This window comes from Dermacentor variabilis, chromosome 11 (genome assembly GCF_050947875.1).
Source record: "Dermacentor variabilis isolate Ectoservices chromosome 11, ASM5094787v1, whole genome shotgun sequence".
In the NCBI taxonomy this organism is placed as follows: domain Eukaryota; kingdom Metazoa; phylum Arthropoda; class Arachnida; order Ixodida; family Ixodidae; genus Dermacentor; species Dermacentor variabilis.
Window position 1 is genome coordinate 59,165,844 of NC_134578.1, and position 14,670 is coordinate 59,180,513.

At 49.1% G+C, this 14,670-nt stretch overlaps 1 protein-coding gene across 2 annotated transcripts in view; it reads right to left on the reverse strand.

Annotated features, from left to right (window-relative positions):
- Positions 1 to 14,670, reverse strand: part of LOC142564730 (uncharacterized) — a 187,778-nt gene that overhangs the window by 111,539 nt on the left and 61,569 nt on the right. The window contains exon 1 of one of the 2 annotated variants that reach the window (XM_075675871.1): positions 4,659 to 7,222. The exons of the other annotated variant lie outside the window; for it this stretch is intronic. Coding sequence (XP_075531986.1) covers positions 4,659 to 4,771 — 113 coding nt within the window. The 5' untranslated portion in view covers positions 4,772 to 7,222. Of the gene's footprint in view, positions 1 to 4,658; positions 7,223 to 14,670 lie in introns of those variants that run through there. 2 annotated transcript variants of the gene reach the window in all.

The following is a 14,670-nucleotide window of genomic DNA, read 5'->3' on the forward strand; positions in this document are numbered from 1 at the left end:
CTTTTTTTTTTCGCATGGATCTCGAGAGAGAAAGAGAAACGACGGAGTGTAATTATTCGGAACCACCTGATCATGGCTTCCCTCGTAGCGCAAGCGTAGTGCAGACGACCATTAGTCGTCTGCGCCACACTACCTCTGGCGTAGTACGTCTGTTATTATCCGCTCTCCAGACTAACCATAGCTAATGCTCGCCTGAATTGGTACTTCCCACTCTCGCGACGAAGTTATAATTGTCAGGTAGGAGCGAAGCGGTGGCACAAGAGAACGAAACAAACACACGCTGCCCCCTTAAATAAAAAAGAAAACGCAGCGCGCAAAAAGAACAATCAGCGATGACGAACCCTTCCCCTCTACAATATAGCCTGGCTCAAGATCGTGCTATATATAAGAAACTACTTTCCAGAACCATAGAGTCAAAATTTCTCGTAAAGTGCGATAAAGGATGCTAACAGCACGAACTATAAAGAGAAAGAGAAAAAGTGTTTGTTGATAATTTCGTATCACGTACGAGCCATTACGCCACTAGTCAGGAATAAGCTTAATATTGAAGAAAAAGAAAAAAGAAAGAAAGCCGGCGCTCTACGTAATCGATATAGTTCTGAGTACAGCAATTAAGTCGGGTAGTTAGTAGACCATATCGTCTCGGAGACGAGGTAGTTACTGCGCGTGATTACTTCCGCCAACAGCCACTCCTTCCACGTGACTTGGCGCATTTTACGACTTCCCTCCAGTCCTATAGCTGTCGCCGGCACGAAGCGATAGAATGAAAATAAATACCCGCGAAGGCAGCGCTGCTGACGTCACCGGCAAGAACTATAGTGAACTAAAGTGCACTAAAGGTCAGCATCTGCGGTGTGAGCGAAAGATAGAAAACACCAGCCCGAACGATACGTGAACTTTTGGACAGATATTGCGTACGACAACGGCAAGAGAAAACGGGGCAAAACCTGAACTGGTTAGCATAACTTCAGCAATATTATTCTTTTTCTTTCTAGTTTTCTTTTTTTGAAACATGACTTTAAAGAAGATGCTAATGCCTTTGACACCGAATAGTATTCGTGACATGCATCATTGGTGCCGTTTAAGGGTGCCTTTATACCGCCACTAGAGATGTACAGATTAGTCCAATATAAATAATATTAAAAGCCAGTTTCAGGGGTTTTTGTGCAATAATTCCAACTGCCAAAGTTTGCGAATTCGAAAGACGCTGGAGTTCCTGAGCAGAACAATCCCTAGTTCACTGAACAGAACCAGGACGAATTTTTCTTCAACTATGAGGCTTTTCTTTCGAGGAACCCGTATGGGTTTCCTTTGTAGCAATTGCTACGAACGGGTGGATGTCTCATTTTCCCTTTATTCAGAACGAAACCACTTAAGCCGTAGTATTAAGTGCGGCATAAACACTTATATGTAGCTGTGCGAATGACCCCATGATGCATGAGCGTCGCCCGCTGAACAGGACGCCGATGCGATGATCGATGGTCTCTCGCCACGCAAAAGAAGAAAAAGAAATCAAGAAAGAAAATGGCCTGACCGCGCATACCTCGATCGGCTGAGGTTAGAGCAATTAACTGCGCTTCCTGATAAATCGATGCAGCAGAAGCGTTCGACAGATGACGTAGCAATCTTGCTTGTTTCTCTACAAAACCACCCTCCTCCGGATTGCAAGACCGTTTTTCCGTGACGTAATCAAGAGCCGACGCCACGATTTCGAAACGAAACGAACGCAATCCCGACCGCTCACGCGTATAAACCCCTCTGAGAGCACAGCACCAAGTAGCAAAAGGCAAAGCAAGATAGCAGAAGGCACGTTGCATCGCAGACGACACGAAATAAAGCGTTGCAGACGACGGAGCGACCGCTCCGCACCGGAACAGGAAATGCGGGGCAGCTACACGTAATGGTCTCCGCGAAGGCTAACGGGTTGGGAACAGGTTAAACCATACCTCGGAACGCGTTAGAGGTGAACGAAGCCGTAACACCCGAAGCGACTCCACAAAACAAAAATATTCAAACAGGAAGAACGCGCAGGCGACCCAAACGTCTGCTATGCAGAAAGGAGAAGCGGCGGAAACAAAAACAAAGGAAATCACGAAGCCAGCGCGCCGCCACCGCGGTTGCTACAGGGCATTCGCCTGCGAAAGCAGACGAAAAAGCGCAAAACAGACGACCATGTACGCCGACGACGAATCGCTCAGGGCGAGGCCAGCATTCTGCAGCTCTTGCGCCTATGCCGAAATGACGCGCTTTCAGCACACGTAGGGCGTATTAGAGATGAGTGGTGCTTACCACTGTTTATTTGCTTGCGAGACTCAGCTGAAAGAAAAGTGCGCCGATGTACCCCCGTTGCAAGTTGAAAAAAACTAAACGTTTCTGGCACCGCGCCCTGCCCAGGGAGAAAGTTAAGACCGCGAAGCGAGAAGTAACTAACGAAACGTGAAAAACAAGTAAAATAAACTTATTCCGCCTTGACGCAAATCGCATAGCATTTTTCTTGACGTGCTTCGTTTTCTTTCTCTCAGATGTCGAACGGACGAAGCGGCGATACGTTTTTGCTCTTACGTTGTTATTGATTTACTTCTTGTGCTACAATGTTTGCAAAGCTTGCGGACGCGGGTTTCCGGAGGCCGTCATTCAGGACGAAAAGTGAAAACAACGAGTTTTTTTTAAAGACAACAATGACGGAATCTGCTGCTGATGCGCGGTAAGTAATGCAACCTGGCTATGTATACATCATTCAAAAGAAAGGGGGGAAATAAGTGAACGAAAAACAGGGTGAAAAGCTAACGAAGTGAATCAGTAAAGGAAGAGACCGCAGTGTTATAAACAGAGGGCGCTCCTACCGCACCAACGCAAGCCGAAGCGCATGGTAACAGACGAAAGATGCAGGCCCAAGGAGCTAGCTGTTTCCCAGGTCTAAGTACTACAACAGAGCCCGCAGAAAGCTCCCGGTAACGCTTCCGCATAGTTACAGACGACGGCATGATTACCGTCTGCAACAGAAGCAGACAACAGACGGTCGGGCGCGTGTAATGCTTTGGTACGTGTAAAAAAAAAAAACGCTCTTCGTGGAAGTTTCTGTTGTCTCTTCTAAAGAAATGGCGTTTGCTTCGTCTGTCGTTATAACGGAAAAATAAAAGTTGGCACAGAAGATTCATTTTAGCCACATGGGGAATATAAGTGAGAGAAAGGCCGAGCGACGATAGTTCAGGTGTAACATAGTGTGTTCCCGAGTTTTATCGCACGACTCCACTGGCGTTTTTCACTTTTGTTTCAATAAATTTGTCAAGGCGTACGGTACACAGCACATTCTGCAAGTTTGCCAGCCATCTTGCATTTTCTTTATTTATGTGTAAAGTCTAATACAGGTGCATTCACCTCCCACGCGCAAATAAGACCGTCAAACGCACGCTTTCTTTTTTTGTTGTTGTTGTTGTTGTTTAAACAAAATCTGAGACCTTGTCTGCACGCTTTGTGGAGTCATCGCAGAGTAAATAGACGGCAGCGGCACAGTTCTGTCAAGCCGTTGGGTAACTTCGCATTCAAAGGTTTAAAGAAAAGAAATAAACAGCAACCGCATCCAAGAAAGGGGAGAGGGGGGCTACAAATATTAAGCTGCTACCTACTACAATGTCACCGCCCCAGACGACACGTCAGGCGAAAAGAAAAATTTATGCACAGCTTTCGCAAACCGACCGACGTCAAGTAATGCTGCCAAAAAAGAAAGAAAAAAAAATCTGCGAACGACGACACTTGGTCAATGACGTACGGAAGTAGACACACATGCTCCCACAAGAAGAGTGGGAGAAGACGTGGAAAAGGGAAGAAAGCAAAAGTAAAATAACAAAGGATATCAATCATCGAACCTAGAGGCAGGCGTGCTAAAGGGCCTGTGACGATGATGAGTTCATTGCAGACAACCGTTAAAACAGGAAGCAAGCGGTTCCCGCAACTGAAAATATTGTGAAAAGCAGAAATACATAGGCCGCCTTCTGAGGGAGGGAAAAACCGTATATATAAACAGGTGTCGACAACTGTCAACAGGTCGTAATATAATAAACAAAGATGCCCGTTGTCAGGGTCAAAACATGTTCGCCGCTTAAAGGCGTATCTACAAAGTATCTATATACAGGATACAGCGTACCCAGTGGCATTTATGCAAATGTATTCATTGCGTAAAGCAAACACCTGCGACTTCGGCAGCTGGCTAACCGAAGGAGAGGTAGGCACGGGAAGCTGTAATACGCGTCCGGCGTAAAATTGAACGCCAGATCCCCAAGCAAATTCGTGTTCCCGTTGTAAAGGGCGGGGGGGGGGGCTAACAAACAAGCGGTGTTAGTTTATGATGCTAAGAACCAACGGGAAGTGCACTGATGCATGCATACCTGTGAATACTTCGCCGATTCGAAGCCCCACGTGTGCAACATGGGCGCAAGCCGGCAGTGTCGTCTGCTACAAGCCACGAAGCACATGTTAGCTCGTATGGACGTCTGGGTCAGCCGCCGAAAAACTAAACTGAAAACCCTAAAAGCACGAGTCTAATTGAAAACAAACCGCACGCATAGGGTGGGTAACAGCGCCTCGCACAAACGGGGGATAGAGAAGGAACAGGAACTAGCAAAATCGGCGTGTCGCGAGGACATTCAGTGCGTACTCACTAGTTGAACAGCGATCCAGCTTCGAGAACCGCCGCGTCGCCGGTCACGTCATCCGGGCCCAATCCCTTGCGACCCTTGAAGACGAGCATACCGTCGAATTCCTCGAGGCACATGGAATCCCAGCTCCGTGTAAAGGACGAGGCGCCTTTGTCGCGGGAAAGAAAGATGGCGGCGGCCTCCGAGAGGACGGTCAGGCGGCGTGCTGCTCCCTCGTAGCAGACGACGACAAACCGCGGGAAAACGGTGCAAGCAGCAACAGACGACGCCGCCGAAGACGACAACGCAGCGTCATCAATCTATCTCCCCTATGGGAGAGCGAACGCTGGCCGCAGGTTTTTGCACGTGTTGCAAAAAAAAAAAAAAAAAAGGTTCCCGCCAGCAGCAGCAGCCGCAGCAGTTGTCGCGAGCGGCTTCGGATTTCGAGCAATAATTGTCGCGCGGAGTTCCAACCGCTGTCAGGTTGCCTACTGCAGCAGAGGGAGCGCGTACGCCACACTTGCTCGCACAATGGCGCTCCTTTTCTTTTTATTTCTCATTCGAAGCGAGATCACGTATGACGTCACCTCTGTCGCTCTTCATTTATTTTATTTATTTTTTTCTCTGCGGCCGTGACGACTCAATTCCCACGCTTCAGTGAAACGTTCACCGAGCAAAGCTGCGTTGCAACGCGATGTGCAGCAGACGACGCGGCGCCGGGAAAGTGCAGACGACGGCTCTCCTACATCGGATGCGAACAAAGCTCGAAGTTTACAAGGCCGCAAGTGGTAGTACGTGGCGAGCTGCTGAGGCCCTTCGGGCAGCCTCTATCTGCATGCGGTGAAGCACCGGCAACGGCGACCTCTCCTCGAAGTTTAAAGTGCCACGAGAGGCATAGTCAAAGTTGCAATCCACTTGCTGTTTCTGTTTCTGACGGCGTGTGCATAAGAACATCTACTGACGTCGTACAGCCATACATCATCCAGGTGTTACGGGCTCCAAAAGCCGGCGAGCTCAGACCGCGTGCCACATAAATCGATAACTGAAAGGACAATAACTGGTTTTCTTGGGGTCTAGACACAGAACGTTGTCGCATACAATGCAACAAGAACTCAGAGGGCCGACAGAGCTTCGATGGCCAACTACAACGAGCACACGGCCATAGGGCGGCGTCGCGAACAGCAGCTCTCGGTCAGGCGTTCACGGCATCTATGACGTCATCAGCGTCTAGCTTCGTCGCGGCGCCGGAAGGCATACATCCAGGTCTCCTCTGCAGATCAACGGCCGGCTCTCAAGGGAGGCAAGCAAGCAGGCACAGGGATCAACAGCACAGCGAGAAAGCCCGAAGACACGCGACGACTTAGGCAGACGACACCGTAATCCAGCAGCACGAAACACGCAGCAGACGACGATCATCCAAAACAGAAAAGAAAAAAGCGGCGGGCGTCAAAGCTCGAGGAATAGACAGCTCTTCTTTCAGCGGGAGATGACGACGCCGAAGCACTGACCGATGAGTCGATGATGGACGATCACTACCACAATGCAAGCACAGGCACACACATACACACTGCGGAGACAAACAGGCAGCACGCGAGCAGACGACGGTACACCGGCGGTTGCAGAAGGCGCCGTGGCTGCGGTGCAGCGGCGGGGGCAGAAGCAGCGGCAGCACCGCAGCAGCAGCACTACCAACCGGCGCGCACAGTGGGCGAACGTGAACTCCACGGCACGACCCAAACAAAAATGGCCGCTCGCCTCGACCGGCAAGCAGAAAGGAAATTCCCGGCAGCCAAGGGAGAACGGAGCGCCGGTTGAGGAGGGTACCTCCTCTCTCCACCAACCAATCACATCCCCTCCCCCCCGCACCCTCCAAACGCAGAGAGAAACCTCCCTGCCCAGGCCTTTATGGCTTCACTCCTGAAACTTGCCTGTTTGCTTTTTCTGCTCCCTCTCTCCTCGTTTCTTCCCTCGAGCGAAAGGCAACCCCCTGAGAAGCGCGTGTATATTTTGGCACCACTGGAGCGGACGTCCGACGATTACCGGTGCAGAAGAACGCGAACACAGCACAATAAAGCTCAGTGCTAATTGTAACGGTAACGCTTTCTCGCACGTACGCATAGAAAGCGGAGACTCCAGTCAAAGTCCGTCCCAGGGATGATGAAGGGAAAGTCAAGTCGAGCTGAGCTGTACTAGTAAATCACGCTTTTACAATACCAAAAGAGGCAAAGCCAGAAAACACGCCATAACGAAAGACGGTTGGCGGCACCACCTTAAAGTTAGCGCACTACCTTGCCGTGACGTGACGGATTTGGCGACGTCTGCTAGGACCAAATTAAATTGTTAACACCAAACATGGGACTGCCTGCATTCTAAAAAATATGCCAAAGCCTAAACTTGGCAATTCTTCCAAAACTTCTATTGAGCCGCGACGGCCCAAATACGAGAGCTTACTTTGAAATCTGTAACGTCACATTGTCATACCTGGTTCCGGCGGAAAATTTTGAAAAATTTGAACTTTGGCCTACATTTTCTCTTAGAATCAACCTCTCAACACGAAATCAGAAATAGAATATAGTCAGGAAAAGACACTTCATCAGTGTAAACTGATGTGTTTGACCAGACCGGACAGACTTCGCGTCGTGGCATTGAGAAATGTCTTGCACCACCCGCAAGTTGCGCATGAGCAGGCCGTAAAGGTGCATCAGAGTTATACAGTTGAATGTCGAGAGAACGCCAACGTTCCGCAGTCCTGTTCTGCATGCCTGTTTTTGCTCTGTTTCGTTTTTGTTTCTCTGCAAACACACTGGTGCACGAGGTGATTACACTTACACGAAAGATGTTCACATAGCCTTTAAGGCGATTTCAGGGAAACAATACAACATGAAAATGTATGAGCAAATGTGTGAGTCATTTTCTTCATTAAGTTGCACGTAGCGATGGCTCAGCCGCAGACGCACAAACGAGACTATTGCGAAAGCAGCTTATTGCGGGAGTTTCGCTTGCAGCGAATCTGTTTTCTGACACCGTAAATGATTTTTTTATGAGCGACATCGATCTTTAACGCGTTCGAACAAATGCTACAGATTCAGAATGATTCGTGAGCATGAACTTTTCGCGAAATAAGCCGCTGACATGTATCGCGGCTTACGTTCAAGCAGTTCGCGGGATCGATTTCTCGCTCATAACAAATTTGCTACAGTTTTGTAGTTTTCAGCGTAAACGACGTCGTTTTCCAAAACGCATTTTTCTTTCGTGGGAAGAGGTCTTTCGTAAAAGAAAACAACCTGAAGGTCGAGCTCTTTGACTCATATTTCGCGCCAGAACACCAGCGATAATACGTCAGCGTGAAGTTACGAATTGCAATGTTCTCGTATCCGGGCTGTCGTGCTGCACTGAAAGTTTCCGAAACTTCCTAAGTTCAGTCCGGATCATTTAATACACAACGTAGTCCATCCTTAACGGGCAACAAACAACTATGTCCAAGTAGACACTTTCAACACCTACAACATCAGGGCGTCCATCCATACCGGGCAACAAACAACTATGTCCAAGCAGACACTTTCAAGACCTACAACATCAGGGCAAAATGGTGCGTGAACTTCGAGGCGGCGTCATCGGCAATCTTTACTTTTTTTGCGTCCTTCTTTAGCTTACCAAGCTTCTTCGAAAAGTAAGGGTGGCCATACACCTGAACGTGTTTTTATTTCTTTTTCTTAGTCCCGACTTACTGTCACCGTAACTTACATCGATGAACGAGGACAGTAAACCAAACGTGACATTGTAACGTTATTGACTCGACGACGACACCACCGTTCCACGGAAAGCCTGCGTCCGTGCCAGTTCCGCGCTCACCTCCTATCGAATGCGCCCCGCGCCCCCAAAGACGACATGTCGTTTAAACGCCCGCAGCGCCACCTGCGCCGTCGCGGCAGCAGACGCCTGAACTGCGGAGGGGTTCCCTGCTGGGGAAAGACCCGGGTCGCTCCTTACTGTCGGTGCACGGTCAGGCATGTCGCGTTTAAAGAACCCCGTGTACATGACGCAGTACGAGAACGCCACATAAACATAGCAAGCGTCTTCGACAACGCATGGAAAGCAGAAAATGGACGTGGGGTATTAGATATGCGGCCAACATGCGAATACGGTCCCTCCAGTACATAAGTTTTTTTTCTTCCTTTTTCAATGTGACACAAGCAGACGACTACACTATATATGGAGAGGGGGAGGGTCTCCGGAGTCGGGAAGATTCTTGCAGTCCTGTCCTTTTGCTGACGCTGTTTCAGCAATCTCGCACTTTAACGAACAGTGCACATTATCAAATTGACAGTTGCTCGTTACGCGCACTAAGTGAATGAGGCTTCCAAAGCCACGCCAGCTCGGCAGAGCTATAGCAGACGCCGCACATCACGTCGTCGGCAACACGACCGCAGGCATATCTTTTTGTTCGTCTGCTCCACCACTGCGCGTCGGAAAACCAGTCGTGCAACTGGAGACGCAGTGATCCATGCGCGACTAAGGAGAATAGACGAGCAGACATTATATCCCGAACCATATTCTTACATATTTACTTTATTTACAGCCGCTCAGGAATAGGAAAAAAGCGCTGCCGCTCTTTGTTGAATTGAAGTCCCCTCGCCGTCCCAAGAATATCATTCGAAGCAATGGTTGCGCCGTCTGCTTCTTTCGTTAAAGGGGAGGGGGGGGGGAGATCCAGGTATCGATTGTCCGTGGCGCGTAACTTCCTGTGCGACGACGCCAACATCCGGTGGTCCACTTCATTGCACTCAACATTTTTGACATGTCCCCTCCGGATGCTGTCAAGAGACCTTTCGGGCCATTAGTGGGCAGATATCGTTCAATTCAGAGAATAGATAGATCTAGACCGCCAACGATCTTGGATGGCAACTGATCTAGCTCAACAGTAAACTAGGCTGCGCGAGTGATACAAGCAGTATTTCTAAATTTTTTACGCGTTAGTAACAAAATAACAGTCAACAAGACATTATTTAGCCACTTACACGGGCGACGCCTAGGAACATTCGCCTCTCGTGCAAACCATGTTTCTGACGTGTCGCACTGTGTTTCCACACATGACGTCACAATACGCGATGTGCGCAGATAACCTGAGAGTTAACCAGAAGGTCTACGTAGCACTAATGTCGCTGGTCTTTTCGTCCCAGCGTGACTTTCAGCTTGATACGCCAGACAACTATCGTGACGTCAGGGTTCTGAACTTCCAAAGACTTGCTCTACCAAAGAGCTATAGCCTAAACGTTGGTTGGACTAGGGCTCGACAAAGCCTACGTGCGAAGCTGGGCCATTCGGGGGCATTAAGAAATATAGCGTTCTTAGAAGGTCGCTACGCCGCCTGCGTGCAAAAGAACTCAAGTGGAATTTCGTTTGAAACCTGCGTTGCGTCGTTGGCAGTCACATTTCGTGGGCAAACCTGGGTGCTGTTTTGTTACTTCTAAAGCTTTCTAGTGACGAGTAATCATGCAGCAACTACTTCGTGCCATTGTTGGCCACGCTGCAGTTCTTTTTCACTATGTACGAAGGAAAAATGAGGAACTGCGAAACCGCGCTGTGCTATGTTTCTGGCCGCCGCACCTGAATCTTGATTGCTGTCATCAGGTTTTGTCTAGGTCCGTTTCGTTCCCAAATTTCGTCTGCTGTTTGCTGGTGTGTGTGCTGCGTGTTGTAGGTTGTTGCTGCAGGTTTTGTGTGTGTGTGTGTGTGTGTGTGTGTGTGTGTGTGTGTGTGTGTGTGTGTGTGTGTGTGTGTGTGTGTGTGTGTGTGTGTGTGTGTGTGTGTGTGTGTGTGTGTGTGTGTGTGTGTGTGTGTGTGTGTGTGTGTGTGTGTGTGTGTGTGTGTGTGTGTGTGTGTGTGTGTGTGTGTGTGTGTGTGTGTGTGTGTGTGTGTGTGTGTGTGTGTGTGTGTGTGTGTGTGTGTGTGTGTGTGTGTGTGTGTTTGTGTGTGTGTGTGTGTGTTTATTTACTTTCGTATTGCCTGCTCATTTTCTTGGTCTTCAGCCGATGACTACCGTATGTTGTAACATAAAATAAAAGACTGCCGCACAGAAAACGGCAAACAGCACGGTTGTTAACGGAAACTACCGTGATGCAAAGATCACTTGGTCGCAGACGCGAAGGACGAGAATTTTCTCAAGTAAAGCGAAAATGCAAACAGTTTCTTCCATTAGGCATCCACCAACGGATCAACGAAGCCATCATTGACGAAAATAAATTAACTCTAGCAGGCAAACGCTCCCTGCAAAATAAATAAACATTAAATTTATGTCTAAAGTGAACAAATATAGACGCGTTATCCTATCCCAACTGGAAGAACAAGACGTGAACAGGAGACCACAGCAAACACAGCTCCTCTGTACAAATGATAAGTATAAGAAAGTCGTAGACGCCACCACTCGAAAAATTAATCTTGCAGAACCGAAATCAGAGCACAAAATAAAAAGGGCATAGAACTTAAGTTTCGTGAGACCGGGCAGGCGGGCAAGGTAATGGACAAAGCATCGCAGAACAAGAGCCCAGTAGATGAGGGTTATGTAAGCCGCTTGCGATAGGCGCGCATCTTAGCGATGAACAGGAACAGTAGCCAGTGCGTACGGCATTTTCTTTCTCTCTTATCTATCCCCATCGAGTGCACTGCAAAAACTAATAGAAGGAACTCCGGGCCTAGTGTCCATGGAATGTGCAAGCACGGTGCTTCAGCTGCAGCCCGGAAATGACGGTTAGTTAGTATACATGTATTGGCCGAAACTTCGTTCTTCCGTTTTCAAACGGCTATGTGACTTTCAAAAACTAATCATCGTCAACGAAATATTCCGTGATCAACGCAACAATTCACAATCATTCGTATGTGTGCAGAGTCTTATTGTCTTCTGCCTTTGTAAAGTTAAGAGTGCTTCGAAATTTAGGCCAATGCAGACAAATAAAGCATCATAAACAAGGCCACAAGAACGTCTCAAGCCACAAGCACGAAGATCAGACAAATCCAAGTATTAACTTACATTCCCATGGAATCATGAAGGATTCCCATGGAAGATGCGCGGGAACAGTGCACCAAAGTTCCCTGTAGTAACTCTAGTAGGAAATTCTATTCCTGGCCCACGGTAGCCCGAGAGCGCTCACAATTACTCGCTGCCCACCTTCGCATCTTGAACAAAGCGGCAGAAGCACAAAAAAATTCCTGCTCGCCCTCTCGCTCACCGTGCTCTCTTTTCGACACAGCGGTAGCAGACGACGCCGGTGACAACGCAGACACCGCGTGCTAACTGCTGACGAAAAAACCGAGGGGCCGGAGCAGACGACACAGCGGTGACAGAGGGACGGGGACGCGGGGAGGCAAAAGCAGGCACAAAGCAGAAGAGAGACGTCGATGAAATGTCATCAAAGCAACTGAAAAATCGAGGCAACATCCGCACCCCGCCGACAGCAGCGCCCTCATCCACTTTGCAGTTACACTCTCTTGTCATTAATTCCGTGCAGCACTGTGACAGCCGCAGCTGGCGTCAGTGCACTCAGAAATCATATAAGCGCGTGTGGCTACCTTACTCAACGTTTCAATTTGCCGGAAATTCTGAAGGCAGAGGTAGACCCGTAGAACAATTGCACCACACAGAGCAGAGCCCGTATTTGCAATATAGGTGCACGTAAGGCCAGAGAAGCAAGGAATTATAAAACGGTAACCCACATACTCGAACAGCATCGACAGAACGACAAGCGCCCAACATGTGTGCGAACTATTCATGTTGCAAATGACTAGAGAAATAAGACCCGATAAATCACGAGAAAACGCATTATGTTGAACGGCAGCGTGCAACGTTGAAGAACGGTTCGAGATCACCCGATACTCGTTCTCCGAAAGTAGGCAGGCAGCCAAGGCGCTAGCCAATGTGGTACTTTGTTTTTAACGTTTTCCTCCCTCTCCTCTTTTTAACCCCTATCTCCCCTCCCCAGTGTAAGGTAGCAAACCGGAGACTGATATCTGGTTAACCTCCCCGCCTTTCCCCTTTATCTCTCTCTCTCTAGCATGGCCTTACTATTTTACCGTCACCGTCGGCTATCGGCAACGCATGCGCAGCACTCTATGCTAAAATATTCAAATGTCGCGCGTGCCCAAGCAAGACAGAGGTTCACAGGAATGTGGAGACCAGCTGGAGAAAGAACAACAGCTGTCGAACATTCTCCTATTATATTTCTTGACTGCAAAACCACTTGTTCCCTCGTACTGCTGTTCGCAAATGGACAAATTAACGAGAAATGTCTCACGCTGGAGCTGAACGTTTCGACAAGAGGACTTCTCTTCGTCAGGGCGAGCACAAACTCCCCTGTTGAAGCGTTGACTCGACCGGGGACATCAGCTGATCGACCTCGCGTTGCGCACTTGTAATACCGCGGAGCGAAATGCGAGTGACAGCGGCTATACGCAGATGGGGCTGCCCGTGGTCTGATAACACAAACCGTACCGTTCGCTACACTCTTTCATTCATCCCTAAATTGTGCCTTTTGCCTCTTCGCCAGTGTAGAGCGTAAGAGTATAGTGCATCAGCACACTGCAAGCCGACCTCTCTGCCTGTCCCATAAATAAAATTTATGTCTCTTTTCACTACATTGTGGGTGGTTCGTGCTGTGATCCCCAGAAACGAGGACAACGGAGGGAGAAATGCTTTTTTTTTAATGCACTGCGTTAAGCGCGAGAAGAAATGCACAATGCCGGCACTCGTTTGCACTAGTTCTGCACTCGTCCTGCACTAGTTTCTGGCGAGCGCTGCACGAATTACGAGACCTACGCGCACCGACTAGCTCTGTTTTCAATTCCACACAATGCAGTACGCTTCTCAATACGCTGCGCCGTTTTAGCGAACACGAGCGTACGACACATGCGCCTACACCGAAACAAATAGGGAAAAAAAACGACACAATGGCAAAAGCGCCCCCAAAACGCGTGTCACTGTAGCCCCGAAAGTCCGCGATCGCCCCAGCGCGGCGACCGCGGGCTCCATCCTTTCCAGGAGTGAGGTATAGTAGGCCTCTCTAAAAGACGACCCCCTCCAACCCCCGCTTCCCTCCCCCCCCTTCACCACACCTTTTGTATCCCGATTACAATCCCCTTCCCCCGGGGTTCTCACCACTTCACCCCGCTTCCAAGCCTCGACCTCCCGGAGCGTACTCCAGAACCGGAGTTCGGCTTCCCTCCCTTGGCGTCTAATATACATACAAACAGGGCCTGTGCGCCGTCTACGGACCCACCGACGGTCGCGTCGCCTAGCGGGAAACACGAACAAACTCGAGGTGAACGCAGTTTCCCGATCGTTGTGCCTTTTTTCTCCCTTCTCCTTTTGTAGTGACGGAACAGAACCAAACATCGACAACGGATGGCTCCAATGGAGCACAGGGGCGGAGGCAAGACCCGATGCCTGTTAGTGTACGTTTTCTTTTTTTTTTTTTTTTTAGTGTAGGAAAGAAAGACGGGGGAAGGGGGGGGACGAAAAAAGAAAGGAGGTGCCGTTAAGGAGGAAATATTTCCCCTTCGAGATAAAACGGAAAGCAAAACGGTGTTCGCGGTGACAGCCCCTGCGTATTGTGCCTTAAGCACGGACGTTACGCGGCAAGAGCGCACTTAAGTTCTGCGTAATTAGATTGCGATTATTAATATAGCAGTCACTATTGGACATCATCATCAGCAGCAGCAGCAGCCTGGTTACGCCCACTGCAGGGCGAAGGCCTCTCCGATACATCTCCGACTACCCCGGTCATGTACTAATTGTGGCCATGTTGTCCCTGCAAACTTCATCTCATGCGCCTACCTAACTTCCTGCCGCCCCCTGATACGCTCCCCTTCCCTTGGAATCCAGTCCGTCACCCTTAATGACTATCATTTATCTTCCCTCCGCATTACATGCCCTGCCCATGCCCCCCCCCCTTTCTTTTTCTTGATTTCAACTAAGGTGTCATTAACTCGCGTTTGTTCCCTCACTCAATCTGCTCTTTTCTTATCCCTTAACGTTACGCCCATC